At 47.0% G+C, this 20,576-nt stretch overlaps 1 protein-coding gene across 5 annotated transcripts in view; it reads right to left on the reverse strand.

Moving 5' to 3' along the window:
- LOC135912448 (monocarboxylate transporter 13-like) overlaps positions 1-20,576 on the reverse strand; it is a 610,659-nt gene that overhangs the window by 157,208 nt on the left and 432,875 nt on the right. For all 5 annotated transcript variants that reach the window (XM_065444890.2, XM_070532620.1, XM_070532619.1 and 2 more), the window contains one exon: positions 12,178-12,358. In XM_065444890.2, coding sequence (XP_065300962.1) covers positions 12,178-12,358 — 181 coding nt within the window. The remainder of the gene's footprint in view (positions 1-12,177; positions 12,359-20,576) is intronic.

Here is a 20,576-nt window from a genome sequence, read left to right on the forward strand (position 1 = left end):
CTGCAAATCTAAAAACTGGAGTTTACCGTCCCTAGACAGCTCATGTGTGAAAGTTAAACCTTTGCCATTGTCATTGAACAGAGTTAAAATATCAGCTACCGTCACGGAGCATTCGTTGTTAGTCTGTTTTATCACAACAAGAAAATCGTCAACATATCTAAAAATTCGAACCGAGTCATTGTTTAAGGCACTCTTAAGAGCGCGGTCTACAAACGATAAAAAAATATTACAAAGAGCAGGCGCCACACATGAACCAATACACACACCATTTTTCTGGATAAAAAGTTTATTTTCGAACTGGATAAAAGTCGCACTTAAGTAAAATTCGAGAAGGGACATGAAACTTTCCGAAGACAACCCTAGAGGACCAGGAGCGGTGCCTCCTCGATGGGGTGGACTGCCTTCCTAGGACCGTCACCGGGAGCGCGCCACCTTCGACAGCTGTTATCAAAAGGACAGTATCTTTCTTTAGAGACAATGAACTTCGGCTGTTACTGAGTGACAAAGAGGGCGGTTTTGTGATAGCTCCGTCTGCGGTCTTCAACAAAAAAGCCATTGAGGCTGTCAACAAGAACTTCATTCTGGCAAATGAGAAAGCTCAGAAGGTAAAACGCAAAGCCATTTCTTTGTTGGAAAATATAGGCCTCACCAAGATTGTGAAAGATGTAAAACAATGTAAGGTGCTTGCTCTAGAGGTTTTTTTCACTGCAAAAACGCACAAACCGGATGTGCCTTTCCGTACAATAGTCAGTGAAAACAACTGTTGGCAGGTTTTGGTTAGCCGCTTTTTGCAAAAACAGTTGAAGCATTTAACTATTGACGATCCTTATGGCATAAAGGGTTCTTTCGATGTTGTTTCCTTTCTGGAAGACAACCTTTCAGTAGCCGACATTTTTTCTGTTGACGTAGAAGATCTTTACTATTCGATACCACATGATGAGCTATTTCGCAGTGTGATGACGTGCATCGAAGAAAGCGGCGAGGTAGATTTTCGCAATGCGACCGGGTTGTCTTCGGAAAGTTTCATGTCCCTTCTCGAATTTTACTTAAGTGCAACTTTTATCCAGTTCGAAAATAACCTTTTTATCCAGAAAAATGGTGTGTGTATTGGTTCATGTGTGGCGCCTGCTCTTTGTAATATTTTTTTATCGTTTGTAGACCGCGCTCTTAAGAGTGCCTTAAACAATGACTCGGTTCGAATTTTTAGATATGTTGACGATTTTCTTGTTGTGATAAAACAGACTAACAACGAATGCTCCGTGACGGTAGCTGATATTTTAACTCTGTTCAATGACAATGGCAAAGGTTTAACTTTCACACATGAGCTGTCTAGGGACGGTAAACTCCAGTTTTTAGATTTGCAGCTATCCTTACAAACAGGCCACGCCTGTTGGATGTACACGCCACGTGCACGTAAGGAACTTTTACCTTACGCGTCTGCGCACTCAAAGACTGTGAAACGCGCTATTGCTTTGATGTGTTTAGAATCTTCCTTAAAGAAATCTTGTCATCACTCTGCGAACATGAGTTTCAGTGCACAGTTAAATAGGCTGCAGGCTGCTGGTTACCCAAGTGTGGTGGTGACGTCAGTCTCGGAGGTTTTGCTTCAAAAACTGAAAGGGAAGCGGCACAAAAGTAACTGCATCACACAAAAGAAGAGGCCTGAAGTTGTGCCGTATTGCCACAGAGTGGCTCACAATCTAAAGAATGTCGCCAATAGATACCAAATTCCGGTAGTGTTTTCCGCTCCTCAGAAACTGTCAATGTTATGCAACCGTATTTCTAAAACTAGTAAAAAACCTGATTGTGAAAAGAACCACGTGAAGTTTGTAAATTGCAGCGTCGGTGTGGTTTATAAGATTCCCTTATCATGTGGCAAAGTGTATGTAGGGCAGTCAGGCCGCTGTGTTAACGAGCGCCTTAGAGAACATGAGCGATCCATACCAACAGGCACAGGTTCCAATCTGGCTCTGCTTTGTAAAACATGCAAGTGCAAACCCCTGTTTCATGATACCACGATTTTGAAGATGAGCCGTGACACCACCGCCCGAGAGTTATCGGAAGCATTTTTCATTCAGTCATTGGGGTCACAGTGCATTAGTGTGCCTTCCTTAACCTTGTACAGCGCTGAATTTGGTTTTTTGGATTCTGTCGCATGAGTGCGCTCTTGGGATCGGTTGTTGGTGGCTCCACCGCATGGTGCTCATGCTCACTGCGCATGTTCCTCTTGTTTGAGCGATCTATAAAGGAGTGACGCAATAAAATGATGTCAGTTGAGAGTAGCGCCTTGTCCTGTCGTCTTTCTTGTGTCTGTCGTTTTGCGCTAAACTAAGTATTCATGGATTCGCACCAACTAGCCCGCCAACGCTTTGTGCTTAGATAGGAGTACTCGAGCTAAAGCTTCTTCTTAAGTCGCGGAATTACACTTACAATCGACACTGTTGAGGGAGCCCACTGAACTTGTTATCTCATTGCTGTGCTCTCTTCAGTAGCCAATACTTTTTTTTAGATTTACTTTTGGTCAGAATCCAGTGTGGCAAATCCAGGTCTTCCTTAGCATAGGAAACCAGCTATCGCTGAAGCGTGCGAGGTATCAACAAACATGGTCAAGGAAAATCAATATATAGAGTTCGAAGTAATTGCAGAACATGACAAGGATGAAAGAATGATACACGCATTACAACCAGCAGAGGAACCCGAGGGCCTGCCTAAAACAGAAGAGCTTATCTGGTATTTCTTCTCCTGCATTAAAATCTTTCTCTCGCCAGACTCATCTCAAATATCAGAGGAATGGCGATTTTCCACGACGACTCTTATTTATTTATTTATTTTATTTGTACATACTGCAGCCCGATCGGGCTGTTGCAGGAGTGGGTGTGAAAGGCAGAGAAATGAAAAATAGTAAACAATACAGGCCCAATACGAACAGTACAAACAAACACAAACCAAAACTATTCAATGGCCGCCAAGAATAAGTTTAAAGGAAGAGAACGAGTAGCACCAGGCAAAGAATTCCAGTACTCGATTGCACGGGGAAATAAACTGTATTTAAATGTGTCCGTACGGGCGAAATAAGGTGAGATGTTTAGGTGATGGTGACTTCTAGTATTAGATGGTTTCGCAGGAGTTAGGTAGTTATCCGAACATATACGGCAAGAAGAGTTAATAACGCAATACAAAAACTTTAGTGAATCCGTGCGTCGGCGATCTGAGAGTGGTTCTAAGCCTAGGGATGAAAGCGCGGTATACGGCGAAAAATCCCTATCGTACCTACGACATATGAAGCGGATCGCTTTCTTTTGGATGGCCTCAATTTGATTAATGTGGCACTGTTTGTGTGGATTCCAGACGGGAGAAGCATAATCGAGTATAGGCCGGATTAGCGATTTATACATGAGTAGTTTAGTATCTCTTGGGGCTGTGGTCAATGTGCGGCGCAGATAGCCTAACTTTTTCAGGGCTTTTGAGGTTATTAAATCTATGTGCTTCGACCAAGACATACTGGGTGTGAAAACGAGACCAAGGTATTTATATTCACTAACGCTCTGAATTGGAGTATTATTAACTTTGTAAGTAAACGCGGAAGGGGTCGTTTTATTAGTGAAAGTCATAACAACGGTTTTACGGACGTTAATTGTCATTTGCCAGGTATCGCACCAAGAGCTAAAATTAGAAAATGATTTTTGAAGCTGTAAATGGTCATCAAAGGAGGAAATTTTATGATACAATACACAGTCGTCAGCATACAAACGTATATTTGAGGTTATGTGATGAGGCAAATCGTTTATGAAGATCAAGAAAAGCAACGGACCCAGCACGGAACCTTGTGGTACTCCTGAAGGCACCTCTGTCACCCTGGAATTAGCTCTGTTAAAGGACACAAATTGAGATCGATCGGACAGAAAACTAGAAATCCAGCTGAGAATGTGGGGATTATTAAGGATGGTGTCAAGTTTATACATTAATTTCCTACGAATCACTGTATCAAATGCCTTTGAAAAGTCAATGAAGATTGCGTCAATTTGGTTGCCCATGTCGAGGTTAATACAAATGTCATGTGTAAATTCACTTAGCTGTGTTAATGTGCTGAACCCACGTCTGAAGCCGTGCTGGAAATTAGTTAGTAATTTATGTGACTCAAGGTATTCCATAATGTGTTTGTAAATAATATGCTCTAACATTTTACAAGAATGAGAGGTTATAGAAATTGGTCGATAATTAGATAAGACGTGTTTGTCACCGGCCTTGAATAAAGGAAGAACTTGAGCCATTTTCCAGGATGAGGGTACTGTAGAGGAAGCCAGCGACTTGCGAAATATGACGGTGAGGTAGCGACAGGTCCATAATGAGTACCGCACTAAAAACAAGTTCGGAATGCCATCAGGCCCAGCAGACTTCTTAGTATCGAGTTTCAATATTAAGTTCAATACACCTTCTTCGGTAATATTAATGTCATTGATGGGTACGTCACTACGAGCAATGATATCTGGTTGGATGACGTTGTTGTCGCGAGTGAAAACGGACTTGAAGTATTCATTAAATGCGTTTGAAATATGAAATGGATCATTGGTAGAATCATTGTTAATCACCATAGAAGTAGCCGTCGAGTCGCGTGGCAAAACAGGTGACCAAAATTTACGCGGGTTGGTTTTTAGTAGGCCCTGCAGCTGCACACCGAAGAAGAAATCTTTAGCGCAATTAATTTTCAGCCTAAGCTCCTCTTTTGCTTTAATGAAAGTCGTCATGGCTGTCTGGTTGGTAAAGCGCCTCTTACACCTTAGTCTATTTACACGACGTGTCAGATGTAGTATATCTCGCGTCATCCAGGGAATTTTCACGTTTTTCTTCTTAGTTTTTAAAGGAATAAAACGCTCAATACTTTTTTTAACCAAGCATTCGAAATAAGTTACCAATGCGTTAACATCACAAGTAGTACTCAGTGCAGCAAATTCTTCAAAACTATCAGACAAAGCGTCTATTATTGAAACATCATCAGCGCGATTAAAATCAGGAAATGTAGAGAAAACAAAGTTTTGCTTAGTGACCGAGAAATTTAGAGAGACAAGAACGGCCTGGTGATCAGAAATTCCCTCGATGAAATCACTTGTGTATTGAGAGTCATGAGAGTCGATGACATCATCACGTGCTATTGAGAGTCAAACGACCCATGCGCAAATGTTGACTCTTGTTTTCTGACTCTACTCGCGTTAAAGTGGGTCTTCGGAAGAAAAAAGAGAGTCAAGTTGCCGTGACTCACTTTTTACTCTCTTTTTTCTTAGAGTGTAGGAGAGAAAACCAACAAGGTGAAGCTGCTATTCTAGCCAGATTTAGATGGGTGTGAAATGCGAAAACAACCGTGACTTAGGTTTAGGGGCACGGTAATGAACATCAAGTAGTCCAAATTATTCTGGAATCCCCCACAGCGTGCCTCATATTGAGATTGTGGTTTTGGCACGTAAAATCCCGTATTTACTACGTAACGTTCGTTAAGGATGTCCTTGGCAGTCGCACAACTCTGAATTACAAGTACGTGTGAGGAGTTGTGCGCAAGGTCTTTGAGTATGTGGGTAGCCTTATTTGCGTTCGATACCTGCTAGTTTACATATCGGCTACATAATAAAGGCGGAACGGCAACATGGTAGACAATATGGAGAAGAGACTAATCCCGAATATATTACTGCACAATTACCTTAAATAGCGGTCTTCCTTCACGCACGTGAGGAGACCGTGACACCGTGACAGGAGACTATCTATGTTACACCCAAAGGTGTACCTCGCCTGGTTGCCAGTAAATGTCACGTAATATTGCGAGCAGCTTCGGCCATATCATGCTAACGGAGGACGACACATAGACAGTTTGCTCAATTCTTGTGTAATGCTATTCCTGCAGGTGCAAAACCAACATATCCATGAACAGATCATAATACTTGAGCATATCTCGATTTCCAGCTGCTGCGGGAGCCCACAAATGCGGACAGCAATGTCGCTAGGAAATAATTGGGGGCACCTTAACGATATCGATAGGTCAAGCACAAATGCCGTCCACGACGGCCTCCACGGTAGACGCTGTGCCATGTTCGGATGCTACGAATGTGCGCCGACTGAAGAAAAGCTGCCACGGATTGCTGGTGACGGTTACACTAGCTTGTTTGCTCAGTAGCATCAAAAAAAAGAAAAAAAGAAAAAAAAAAGAACCGTATCAAAAGCTCACAATTATTCATCACTCGTCGCGACTAAACGCTCTTAGGACCATAAGTAATTTCCAGGCGACGAGTGGCTACTATTTATCAAGACAACTGATAACGCTGGTGGGACAAGCATTGCAGCAAAGTTGAATACACAGAGATAGATTTTAATTATTTTATTTTTGTTTTCTAGACGTTATCAGCACATCACCGCGGCAAGCTTGAAAAGTTTAAGGTCAGTACGCCACGTGGTGGCAGTCACGCCAACTAAGCCCTCTTTTCCAGAAAAGCTGGATACGGGCAGATGCACCAGCAAGTTGGCACCTGCTAAATCATTTCTGGCAGCTTGGAAGGGTTCTTCGGCATCGGACGTCCAGCGGAGTGGAGCGGACAGAGCCTTAGTGGTCTTGAGAAGCTCGGTCAGTGGTATAATAGTTCGGGTGATGTTGGGTAGAAAACGTCGGTGAGCAGCCCAAGGAACTCATAGAGCTTTTGCAGTGACTTTTGGCAAGCGAACCCGCACTAGACTTGAACTATCTTTTCCAACGGTCTGATTGCTTCAGGAGTCCCGCGGTACCCGAGATAGATAGATAGATAGATAGATAGATAAACTTTATTAAAATAATAATAAAAAAAAACAGCTAATGGTCGGGGCCCTTAGTCCAGGGCTCCGCTGGCTTTTGCCATCTTCTTAGCTCTCTTGATCAGCTTGAGCTGGTCGTCGAGGGCCGAGCTGGACAGCAGTGCCTCCCATTGCTCCCTCGTGGTGTTCGTGTCTGGGTGTTCTATGTTGTGTAGTGCGCACTCCCACGTAATGTGATATAGGGTTGGTGTGGCCCCACACCATGGGCATTCGTCCCTGTAGGCTGTGGGGTGTATCCTATGTAATATGTGTAAGTTCGTGTAAGTGCCTGTCTGGAGCCTACGCCAGGCAGCGGCATCCTCTGTGTTTAGATTTCGATGGGGTGGTGGATATAGCAGACGACGCCCTCTGTGGTAGTTGACGATTGCTGAATACTCGAGGTCGACAGGGTCCAGGTCTTCTGCAGCCGGCGTGTTGAGTGCTCGGTTATGTACAAATCCTCGAGCTGCTCTGTCGGCCTGCAGGTTGCCCGTGATGCCTGTGTGGCCCGGTATCCAGATGATGGTTTGGATGGTGAAGTCCTCAGGGTCCTCCTTGAGTATTCCGGCTAGGACTTGTGCAGCAGGTCTTCCAATTCTTCCCTGTAGGAAGTTGCGGCAGGCCTGCTGGGAATCCGTGAGGATCGTCAGTGGTTGGTTTGCGTGTAGGCCCTCGCGGATGGCTAACGCGATGGCCAGCTCCTCGGCTTCCGTAATCGTGCAGGGGCGGGTCGATGCAGCGGAGGTAACGTGGCCTCGGTAGTCGCATGCCACCGCAACTGCGCCCTTGTTGTTCGTGCCATACATGGCAGCGTCCGTAAAACGGGCCGTGGTGTTGAATCTGAACACTTTCTCCATGTACTGGGCCCTTGCTCTCCTCCTGCCGGAATGTAGGTTAGCGTCCATGTTGCGCGGTATCGGGGCAACGTGAAACCTGTCCTGAACATGACGAGGTATGTAACAGGTTTCTTGGGTTCGTGTTGTTATTTCTGGGAACCCCAAGGTTTGTAGGACCTGCCGGCCCGTGCGAGTCCGCGCAAGTCTCTGTTGTTGCGAGACGTAATGGGCTTCTGCTAGTTCGCTGAGGGTGTTGTGCAACCCTAGCGCCAATAATTTTTCAGTCGATGTACTCATCGGCAGGCGGAGAGCGGTCTTCAAAGCCATCCTTAAAAGTGTGTCGGCCTGCTTCATCTCGGACTGTGTGAGGGAACTCAGTGTCGCGTACAAACAGGCACATTGCAAGGTTGATGAGAAGACCGGGTTGCTGGAGCCAAGAAAATAGCAGATGCAAATGATTATGTTGCTCGGCGGAAATACTTCCTACCAGGAGGTCGTCGAGGTATGCAGAAACGAAAGTTGTCACGGGGTGGCCTCTGATAAACCCATGGAACATCTGAGCAGTGTTTCTCAGCCCGAATGGTATGGTGGCCTACTCGAAAGCCCGAATGGTGTCGAAATTGCGGTCTTTTGGATGTCCACTGACTCTACAGGATTTCATTGTAAGCCTTCACTACATCTATCTTGCTGAATATTACCTTTCCAGCTAGGTTGACTACAATGTCATGTCTGTGAGGAAGTAGGGAGCGATCACGCATGGTGCGCCAGTTGAGCGCACGGAAGTTGCCGCACTGTCGCCAATTCCATGAGTCATACTTTGGTACCATGAGGAGAGCTGAAGATCAATTAGTTGAAGATGGACGAATGATACACTGTCGCAGCATGTGGATGACAAGGGGGTCACAGGCGAGGCGTCTGGTCTGAAGAACTCTATGGGGCCTGTGGTGACAACATGATGCGTGACATTGTGAGTACTGGCAGCTCAAGATTGCAAGGTTGCGTGATGGCTGGGAAGTCTGACTGAATTGATGCGAAGGCAGATGATGGTATCTGTGGTACCATTCTAGTTGCTGGTGTCATAGGCGCGAGGATACCTCGTATAGCCTTGATAGTCGTCGTGTCCACGAGGCGATAGCACGGCGGTCCACACTAAGGACGAAATAGGTCCCAAAATCTGTGCCCATTGCTGACATACGTACGTCTGCAACAAAGAACGCCCTTCGGAAGGTGCGTCGGAGAACCAACGCGATGGTAAGAGAGCGCCGGCCATATGTGTTGACAGAAGAACTGTTGGCTGCTTGGTGGGGCTATTTTTTTGGTGCGCTGCTGGTCTTGTCGCGAGGCAGGAACAACGCTGACCTCTTCACCTGTGTCCACGAGAAATAGTTGTCCGGCAACCCTGTCACTGACGTAGAACACGTGGCTGGTCGTATGACCAGAGTCAACGGCCGCCATCACTGAATCTGTGGCATGCTTCCCTGCTGGCTGCAAGGGGAACGGCACTGAAGTGCGCGGGGATTGAATTCGTTGCGGCACCAGCCATATGCGTCGCGATGAAGGCCGGAATGGGAGGTGGACAAAGTAGGGAATTTGGAAAGGCAATGGTGGTCACGTTGATGACGATGGTGCAATGACCATATTGCAGTAATGGTCTCATTAGGTTTGTGAATAACTTGCTCAAGGTGAGACTGCCGATCGACGAGGCGCAGCAGCGGAACAGTCGATGTTGTCTCAGTGCCTATTGCCGAATAGTCAGCTATGCGGTCGGCGAGCCTGGCAAGATTGTCGAGGGACATGTCTTCTGGTGTGGTAGCGAAGACAACCACCAGATTCAGTGGCATGAGCTCAAGAAACAGTTCACGCAGCAGCATGTGTTCGCCTCCAGCCTACAGTGACTGTGAAGCTGCTGCATACGATGTAGAAGTGGCGACGCTCGACGGTCGCCGAGCTCCTCTTCGTTGGGAAGCTGCTGGATGCGCCTGCGTGCAGACACGGACTTGCGTTGCAGCACCGTTGTTTTGAAGTGGTTGTAGGGTGTGGTCTTGTTGGGTGCGTCCACAATGTCTTGTAACTCATCGGCTACCTCTGTAGGAAGTGCCAAGACAGCGCAGAAGGACCTCGCGTGCTGCGAGGTAATGCACCGTAGGTCGAAGATGACTCCACCTGAGTAAACTAGGCTGCAAGATTTTGTGGCCACGAGGGGGGCAGGTGAGTATGCCTCGTTGTGACGCCATCTGCGCTGGTCGTTTCTCTCGTTCGTGGCCTCGTCCATGACCTCGTGCTCACCATACGATCACGTTCGCGTAACTACGTTATAGGGACGGAGCTTAGGTCAGCAAGAACAATGTGCGAATCAGTGAGCGAGAGACCTGAGAGCAGTTATTCCTGACGGAAGTAGAAAGATATTTTTTTTGTATTCTTTTTCCCTTCCTTTTTATTCTCGCCGCTCGTGTCACGAGCTCGAAACACACGCGCCGGAGCACGTCATATATCAAAGCCGGCCGAGGAAGATGGCTGCTAGAGGGAACCGCCGGGAGAAGCAATAGTTGTCGAAATGAAGTAATGCATTTTTGACCTGTGTGAAGTGCCCGTTACAAAAGCTTGCACGGTTTCAAGGGCTGACGAGGTTAATCTTATGGCAATTTTTTGGCATTATTATCTCTTCCTTTGTGGGCGGGTTTGATTTTCGTAGTGGTCCACTCGTTTTTCCCAAGGACCTCATGAGTAGCACATGAAAGTACTGTGAGGCGCCATGCCACTTACTGCCTCAGAAACAATTTTGTACCTTGTCAAATTTCGGGCACTTTTCAATATATATGTTTAACAATAAACATAGGGAGCGGTTTGCAAACCCTTTAAGGTCAGATAGCAGACTCACATGTTGATTTACTCCAAACATCCTTTGTAAGCGGCGCTAATCTTTTTAAATCAATATTGAAGATGAACGTAATTTTATTCTGAAAGCTCACATTATACACGTATGACAAATACATCACAAGGACCAGAGCGACTAATAGGCTTTCGAAAAAAATCAAGAGAGGATCTTATGATAGGAGGGGTGACATGCTAAAGCATTTTCCCCCATCAAATTCAAATTGCAACTTCAGGTGCGCTGACTTGATAATCTTTCTTTTGACCTGAAGTTATTTCGCTTTAGCAGTTTCTTTTCATCTCTAACCATCTAACTTTTCTTTTCAAATTCAACGTGATATAAGCATGTGTACGGGTAGATTTCCTAGTAATCGTAACATGTTACTGCAAATTATACTGCGCAATAATGTTAGGTATCGAGGCCTCATCAATCTACACGTATTATTTTTCAAATTTTTTTTAGGGAATCTTAACTGGTGAATATGAGATTAGATATGTTAACGAGCGAAATTCGATCCCAACATGCGTTGGGTGTACGTAACGAGCCGACTGTTATAGTTAGGGCTTTCGCTGAGTGATCTGAGGTGCCAGTCGTGCTCATGCGAGAAATATATTTCGTTGTTTCATCGCTTTTAGAGACTATTTCTAGTATTGACTCTAAGCTGGTCTGTATTTTAGTAGGCTTATCGCCAACCTGTAGGAAATCTAAATGATAGTCAACGTGGAATACCTTAAATTCAGGAGTTTGGAGAAACCGTGACCAGAAAGAATACCAGGTGACATTGGGGAAGTTAAAGTTCCCAGCGAATGTTGGTCTGTCATTCGTTTTTATGTGACATTGCATATAATTTTAAAGTTGATCCAGGGCTCAGACAGAAGAGTTACGGGGTGTATAAATATCTCATTGTACGCATTTATCTTGTTACCATAGGTTTTACAAAATGAGATTTCCAGTGCAGGTGCTTTAGCCATTTTATTGAAGTGAAGGAAAATTTTAGACAATCACTACTCACCGGCCTCTTCAATCGCAATCCGAACGAAATCTTTTGCAGATCCTTGCAATAGCTCATCTGTCAAGTACGCCGTCACCAAGTTTCTGTAAGTGCGACTAGTTCACGACTACTTCATACAATGCGACGAGGGCTTCAAGGGGCCCATGTTGGTTATACAGTCCAAAATACAGTGCGCATGCAAACGTAGTTATGGCCCAAAGTTTCACACAGCTACGATTCGGCAGCAGTTTTCACATGCTGCTCGTCGACAAAAACTCTGCGTGGTGGTCTATGGTTCGCAGAACGAATGTCTCCGAATACCCTTTTTTGACAATAATTCTACGTAAGTGATTGTATAATCTCATGTGCTAAAAAAAAACACAAGTCACAAAGCGTAGAAAAATAAAAAAGCGCAAAGACACACAATGCAAACATAACAACGACACCATGTCGTCTTTTTTGTCGGTGTCCTCTTTTCTGTTTTGTTTTCTTAAGCACATAAGCGTGTCCTTATTCAAAAAACCACTAGGCCGACTTTGTCTGAGTTCTTTACTGATACACTACTCTGCCACCATGTCTTCAAAGAGAGATGCAGAATTCAGCGTATGATCACAGCGCAGCATCTTATGCCGACTTGCTGACGTTTTCAAAAAGATAATGATTGCACGCACGTCTGTCTCACTGACGCCCAGCTCCGCCACCGCTCGTGAGGTCAGAAACAGGTAGGGCACACTGTAGCCAATGCCGCAGAAAACACGTGACAGGGAGAAGATCCGGAAGGCTGCGTCGGACAGAAGCCGGAAATTAAGCATCTCTCCCAGCACGGCAGCCATCTGGTAGGAAAATAGCGTCCTGCAAGAAACACAACGTATAAACAATGGGTCTGAGCAGTTGCTCTAAAAGATGGGTGTGGGGTGATATCAACTGGATGGAAGGCTGTCCGTGAATAAAAGGTACATGCAGGACAATAGCTACACCTACTCATAACACAGGTAGTTTCATGTGAATGCGCCTATCGTTGTACAATGCTGAGGCATTTGATACTACAGGTTTGGCTTTTCAACAACACAGGGACTTTTCGCAGATGAAAGTTAAACATGAGCCAAGAAATTTCACCAAACCACAATAAGGAAGTTCAGGACTAAGAGAAATCAGGACTATTTATATCAGCATATGCTACATTGATATAGCTGCGGCTGAAGTCAGTAGAGTCAATAATAATAATATTTTGGGGCTTTACGTGCCAAAACCACTTTCGGATTATGAGGCACGCCGTAGTGGAGGACTCCGGAAATTTTGACCACCTGGGGTTCTTTAACGTGCACCTAAATATAAGCACACGGGTGTTTTCGCATTTCGCCCCCATCGCAATGCGGCTGCCGTGGCCGGGATTCGATCCCGCGACCTCGTGCTCAGCAGCCCAACACCATAGCCACTGAGCAACCACGGCGGGTGCAGTAGAGTAAAAAAATTCATGCGTACTTGTTTACCTTAACTGGGTGACCATTTTCACCGTCTAACAAATGTTATCGCTCAACGTTGGACGCACCCGCATTTACCGGAAGTTTCTCGAATGTTATCGATGGTTCTATGTGCTGCTGTCACCGAAGCTTGTGTAATCTGATTGCATGTGTGACGCGAATTGCGTCAGAACTGTCTGGAAGATACGCGGGTGCCAGCAATTACGGAGAAACCTTTGATGATTCATGTATGAAAGCTGACATGCTTGACCCGCAGATCAGATTTTCCACGATCGGCGACTGCATTCCCGACTATCGTTCTTTCTTTAGTGAAGCCTCTTTTTGAGGGCACACGTTCATCCAGAAAAAAGGTAATTCCATCATGAACAGTATTGCTGCCTTCTTAACCCTCACTACTTCATGACATGCGGTGGAGGTGCTAGTGCGTTCATGTACCGAACGCCTCTGCGCAGTCGTAATCCAAGCGCCAAAGCTCAGGACAATGCCCACGTCGCCAAGGACAAGTGAGCTAACCGCAGACACCACGGAGTGCTACCGGAATAAGGACCCCTTCCCGAAAAGACCAGAGGGATCAACCCCAAGTGAGCAATTCCAATGGCTGGCCCAGGGTACGCCATTCTGATGCAACAACCTCGGGACCCACAAACCTGCTATTTATCATCGTCTAGAGACACAAAAACCTGACTGGACACCTATAAAATATTCGTGACCTTCAACAATACGGACTCCGACAAGCTGCGGCACGTATAATCCGAATTAAAAACGCCGCCAGAACGTGGATTGAGAACCAGGAGTTGACCCTGACAATATGGGACCTGTTCCGCAGTGGCTTCCTGTGAACCTTTACGAGAGTCGTGCGCAAAGACCGAGTCCAAGCTTTACTTGAACCCGCATGTAGCTGCCGAATGAGAACAACGCAATCTTTGCGAAAGAAATGACTCGCTCACCACGCAGACATGTTTGAACTCTTCACCGGATTGGTACGCAACTCGTTCAGGGCTGTCGCTGATGTTGTTTCGGAGGCCCAAGCGATCTAGAAGATGCTTGAAATGCGCACCAGGCAATGCACTCGGCCTGAGCTGACGACCTAGTCTGCCAAAGTTCAATGACAACGCGCCGGTGACCTGTGCGAGAGGATGACAGCGGCAGTACAAGAAGAGCTGCAGAAGTTGTGCCAAAGGTCACAGCCCTAGATGGCTTCGATGGCTGACACAGTTATAGAGCTTCAGCGGTGACTGGAAGACTGAGCAGTTCCGGCATCACCACTACCCCAACCAGAAGTGATGACCTACGCCACCGTCGTCCGCCGTCAAGGTCCCATTAAGGGACCGCGCCAAGACAGCGTAACACCGCACTCCCATCGTCCACCACTGATGCCGCTAGCAGGCCCGGCCGTGGCAACTAACCAACGAAGACAGACATTTCGACTGCCCCCAACCACCTCCCACTCTGCTATTACTGCGGGGAAGCCGAACATGTCTACCACCGGTGCTTATAACGTGACTTGGGACTGCGAGGGTTCGCCGTGAACGCGCCACGCCCATAGCAATGTGAGCGGCCACGAGACATGGCTGATTTGCTCGCCGCCACTCAGTGGAGCCCTCGAGCACCATGACGCTACCCGCCACCGCTGCGCCGACCATACACTGGCTCAGCCCGGGGCTGGTTCGTCATCCGTTATCCGGAAAACAAAATCCCACAACCTGTATAGGTGCGGTTGCTTTGCGTCGAAATGCCGAAGATCCTCTGCTGATGACGAAGACGCCAAAAAACCTGTCACGACGACACAGCACCGACACGCTGCCATGACAGCGACATTTGTAAGAGAAGAATACAATAACGAAAGCATACCCAACGTGACGTTCTAGCCACAAGTGAATACGACGCAGCCGTGGTCAGACGCCAAGAGCTAACTACAACGCAAGACAAAGAATCACCGACCTCGACGTGCTTCTCGACTGCCACACAGTCACCGACTTAGTGCGCACAGGAATTGGCTACTCCGTCATCAGTGGATTACTCGCCATCAAGTTGTAAAAATGCAAGACTGCATGGGACATCCCTCAAATCCGGACAGCTGGGGGACACATAATAACGGCGCCTGGAATTTGCACGGCAAGATTTACCCTTCAGGATAGGACCTGCTCTGCACCTTCGTTATTCTCGCACTACGTTCACGAAATCTCATTCTCGGCTTGGACATCCTGAACGAACATTGCGCAATCAGTGACCTGAAGTCTAAGTCGATAGCCCTATCCAAAGATCAAGATAGATATTCTCCAACGGATGAGGTGATCCACCCACTCCCCGACATGCAGGTCAGGGGGTGGCTGCCGCCGCCTCAGATGCAGGCTGGGGGGTCTTGGGTCCCAGCAGCCTCTTCGGCCGGTTGGAGGAGCCGGAGCCGAAGCTTAGAGTCCGAGTAGCACAGCAGGGTCTCCCACGTCTCTCTACTACCAATTTTGTGCATTCCCCCAGGGAAAGTATGAGCATTCCCATATTGTGTGGTCGAAGGTCCCTCTCACCCCACAAAGACTACACCTATCGCTCCCGGCCTCGGGGAACATTTGGTTCGCCATAACCGGGTGCGGATACGTGTAAGTTTTCAGTCGTCTCCACGCGACTGCTTCTCTCTTGTTTATTTTCGGGTCTGGCGGGGATACCAGTCTACATTCCAATGAAAAATTCTGCGTATCTCCCCATATTTTAGCATGCGCTCTACGCTCCTTAAGTCATCGAGGGGTCCTGTAGGGCCGTAGCGGCTTGGCAGTAGAGATCTCGGGCCAGCTCTTGGACCGCCTGGTTGCCGGGAATGGCTTCGTGCGCCGGAGTCCAAATTTTTTTTTTAAATTTTCTATTTAACTTTCTCTGGCCTAGGATTCTGGCCGCTAAGGACGAGATTCTCCCCTTGCCAAAATTTTCTATGGCAGTTTTGCTGTCAGTGAAAACAAATTTCGCGTCCGTTCCAGCGAAAGGTAACGCGAATGCTTTTTTCTCGACAACTTCTAAGCTCCGCCCGCGCAGAGTGGCAGCTGTTACGGGAATGACTCGGCAGCTGACGGCTGTCGCTGCAGTAAAACCGCCGCTGGCTCCCACCGTGTCAACATAACCCACCTCGCGTTACGAAATTTTACCGGATCTAATTTGTAATGCTTCGGCTCTTTCTCGCCTCCTGTCTTTGTTGTGTTCGGGGTGCATAATCATATTTTTCTGACTTCCCTATCTACCTCCAACTTTTGGATGGGGCGTTTATCCGCATTTATTTCTACTTTGGTCAATATGGTTCTCCCTGTACCCGTGGTGCTGTCTCTCAATTTGAGAGGTTCGCACCGCTTCCGCCAGTTCTGTCCAAGTGTTGTGCACCCCTTGAGCCATCAGTCTCTTTGTGGATGTGCGCATGGGAAGTCCCAACACTTTTCTTTACGCATTTTCTCATTAGAGAAGCAATCTTTTCTCTTTCCACCGCTTTAAAATTGGGATATGGCGTTGCGTAGCTCACCCCGCTGAAGATGTACGCCTGTATTAATTTAATCAAATGTTTCTCCTTGATCCCTCGGCCTCTGCTGGCCACCCACATAATTAGGCTCAGGGTTTGTCCTGCGAGATTTTGCTGCTGCTTGACGGTCTCGCCATTAAGGCTGTGTGACTGGAGAATCAGACCCAAAATTCTGATTTGGTCGACTATTGGCACCTCCTTATCCGCAATATAAATTTTGATCCCCGACGGTGCCTTGCACCTTAAGTGCTTCGGATTATATATTGTAACGAACAATTTGGGGAGTCCAGACACAACAATTTTTGTGGGCTAACTTGTGCCCTGGGGGTAAATAAAAAGGACTGCCGCGTTCTGAACAGGAAATCACGAATGCCTTCTTCTTCTCTCTCGATCGTCACTTCAACTCATCTTGTAGACGCTGACAACGGACATCTACGATGCAAGTGCGTTCGGCGAAGACACGTGCCATCATTTCATCGTCTTTTCCTCCAATACACCGTTGTCCTCTAGAGGGGGCGCATGAACCTGCGCTTGTTGTTTCAATATGTTTCTGCCTTGTATCATTATCCCCCCTCCAAAGCGCATCGTCCCGATGCGTACAGCGGCTAAATTGTTCACAAGCTGTTGTCCACACTAAAGTGGTATATGGCACAGAATAGATATTTCGTCGAATATTCACTGCCTGTCATAATATGGATTCAGTGTGACCACATGTACAGTTTCTGTGCGACACCGGCATTCTGATGAGCGCACTTGTCTTTCTGGCGTAACTTCGTAGTTCAGGGGACTGATGCGGCGAAGTACTCGGTAAGGGCTGAAATAACGGCGCAAAAGCTTTTCGGACAGGCCACGCGTCCGCACGGGAGTCCACACCCATACTCTGTCGCCTGAGGCATACTCCCCTTCGCCGCAGGTTGTATCGGTCCACGTCGATGCGCTGCCTTTGTTGAATGCGATGTCGCGGCAGCTGACGTGCTTCTTCGGCCCTCTGTGTAAAGTCGCTGATGTAAGGGGTCTGTTCTGTACTGTCGCTGACAGGCAGCATTGCATCCAAGGGTGTAGTAACTGTTCGACCAAAAACAAGCTGGAATGGTGTTACTTGAGTGGTCTCTTGCAATGCGGCATTGTAGGCGAATGTTGCATAGCGTAGTATCTTGTCCCATGTACGGTGCTCTAAGTCTACGTAAATTGACAACATATTGGTCAGCGTCCTCTTCAATCGCTCGGTTAGCCCATTTGTTTGAGGGCGATAGGCAGTTGTTTTCCTGTGGCTGGTATGAGTCACTTTCATAATGGATTACGTCAAATCGGCTGGGAGCGAAGTTCCTCTATTCGTGATAATAATTGCAGGGGCACCGTGTCGTAATACTATCTTGTTGACAAAGAATTCAGCCACTTCAATAGCCATTGCACTGATGAGTGAGGATACCTCGGCATATCGGGTTAAGTAATCCGTGCCTGCTACAATCTATCGTTTCCCTGATGACGATGTCGGAAGGGGACCGAGCAAGTCCATTCCTACTTGTTCGAACGGGGCTCCTGAACGTCTATTGGTTGAAGAAGGCCTGCGGGCTTTAATGGACGCCTTTCGCGTCTTTGACAATCCCGACATGTTCGTACATAATGCTGTACTGATGTCAATAGCTTTGGCCAGTAGTACTTAGCACAACTTCGGGCGAACGTTCTGCTCACTTCGTGGTGTCCTGCTGATCGGTCATCGTGACAGGCTTCCAAGATTTCGGATTGCAAAGATCAAGGAACGACGAGTAGAAATTTCTCTGTGCTGTGCTCAAAATTTATTTTGTACACGATGCCATATCTCATCACATACGATGACAATCTCCGGCAGAAAACTTGCGAAACATGGACGGGGTGTCCCTCGAGGTGCCAGATGAGTAGGAGCAACTCAGCACCAGACTGTTGGTGTTCGGCCATCTCAGATGTGGTCAAGGCTCCAAGAAACGGAAAGTCACGTCCATCTTTCACAGGAGCAGATTCGACCAGCGCACGTGATAAACAATCAGCGTCACTGTGCTTGCGACCTGACTTGTACACGACCGTTATGTCGTATTCCTGCAGCCTCAGACTCCATCTAGCAAGTCGTCCAGAAGGATCTTTCAGGTTTGCAAGCCAGCACAATGAGTGATGGTCGCTGACTGCTCGGAATGGTCTACCGTATAAGTATGCTCGGGATTTTCTTATGACCCATATTACTGCGAGGCATTCTTTTTTCGGTGGCTGAATAGTTGGGTTCAGCCCTCGAAAGTGTGCGGCTGGTGTTTGCAATAACCCTTTCCTCTCCGTTTTGCCATTGAACGAGGACGGCACCGAGTCTTAAATTGCTGGCGTCTGTGTGGATGTCTGTTTCCGCGTCCTCATCAAAGTGTGCAAAGACCGGGTGGTTTTGAAGTCACCGTCGTAGCTCATTGATTGCACCTTGTTCACTTTGCCAGACGAAAGGCATATCTTCTTTCCTTAATCGCAATAGGCAATCTTTGAAAAATTTTGACGAAACGCCTGTAGTAGGCACAAAGTCCTAGGAATCGCCTAATGGTCTTTGTATCAGTTGGTCTAGCAAACTTTCCTACTGCTGCGGTCTTCTCAGAGTCCAGACGGATGCCTTCGGAGCTAATCACATGGCCGAGGAAAAAGAGCTCATGAAAGCCGAGGTGACATTTTTGTGGCTTTATCGTCAACCCTGCTGAACTAATAGCTTTGAGCACAGTCCTTAGTCGCTCCACATTCTGAGCAAAGGTGGTAGAAAAAATGAAGACGTCATCAAGATAAACCAGACAGGACTGCCACTTTAACCCGGAGAACAGTGTTCATCATCCGCTGAAAGGTGGCAGGTGTGGAACAGAGGCCGAACGGAAGTATCTTGAATTCGTACAGTCCGTAAGGTGTGACGAATGCTGTCTTCTCATGAACTCGTTCGTCCACTTCTATTTGCCAGTATCCACTTTTGAGGTCGAGAGAGGAAAAGAATTTCGCATCCCGTAGTCTATCGATGGTGTCATCAATCCTCGGAAGCGGATAGACATCCCGCTTTGTGACGACGTTTAGCTTCCGATAATCAACGCAGAAGCGCAAGGTCTGATCATTTTCTTCACCAACACCATAGGTGAAGCCCACAGGCTGGTCGATGGTTTAATTACGTCGTCTCTAAGCATTTCTTCGACGTGTTTGCTGATGATCTCTCTCTCCTTCGGTGACACTCGCTAGGGATGCTGGCAAATACGCCTCACAGCTTCGTCCACAATGATACGGTGTTTGGCGATGGATGTTCTCTGTGCTTTCGATGTCGTTGAGAAACACGAGGCGAATTCTCGTACAAGGTTCTCTAATAGCTGCTTCTGGCTCGGTGATAGTGCTGCTTCGATGTTGACAGATGCGTGTATGGAGTCTACGTTGTCAGAATCCAGTGGTGCAGCATCGGAAGGGCTCAAATCAGTAATCTGTTCATACTCGTTAAGGCGGGCAATGATGGTTCCATTCGCAACATGCTGGACTTCATTTCCAAAATTAGTCAGGAAGACATTCGAACACCCGTCATGCAGCCGAACCAGACCCCTGGCCATACAGATTTCTTTTTCGAGTAAGAGCCCAGTGTTACTGTCTGCTATACCTTCGTAGTCACTGAATACGGTGCTCCTTACGGCGACAGCTATGCTGGATCTTGGGGGTATCATGATGTCGTCGTCTATAATCTGAACAGCATCAAATTGTTCTTCACACTCGAACATCGCGATAACGTGCTTCGTTGAGAACGACACACAGGATTCCTGCAAGTTGATAACTGCACCGTTCGCCTGCAATATGTCCATTCAACAATTAAATCCCTTGAACAATCTGACAGGACAATGAAACTGGCGACTTATGTAAAGCCGCATATTCCAATTCTAGAAGTGCACCTGCCCACCGGGTTGATAAGGTGTCCTCCGGTGCTTCGAGTTTGTGGTCCTTTCCAAGGAGTCAGCACTTTTTTCAGTCTTCTGGCAAGTACTTTACTCATAACGGAATAGTCTGCGCCTGTGTCTACAAAAGCAGTAATTTCGCAGCCATCTATACACACATAAATCTCAAGCAACCTCAT

Source organism: Dermacentor albipictus, chromosome 1 (genome assembly GCF_038994185.2).
Source record: "Dermacentor albipictus isolate Rhodes 1998 colony chromosome 1, USDA_Dalb.pri_finalv2, whole genome shotgun sequence".
In the NCBI taxonomy this organism is placed as follows: domain Eukaryota; kingdom Metazoa; phylum Arthropoda; class Arachnida; order Ixodida; family Ixodidae; genus Dermacentor; species Dermacentor albipictus.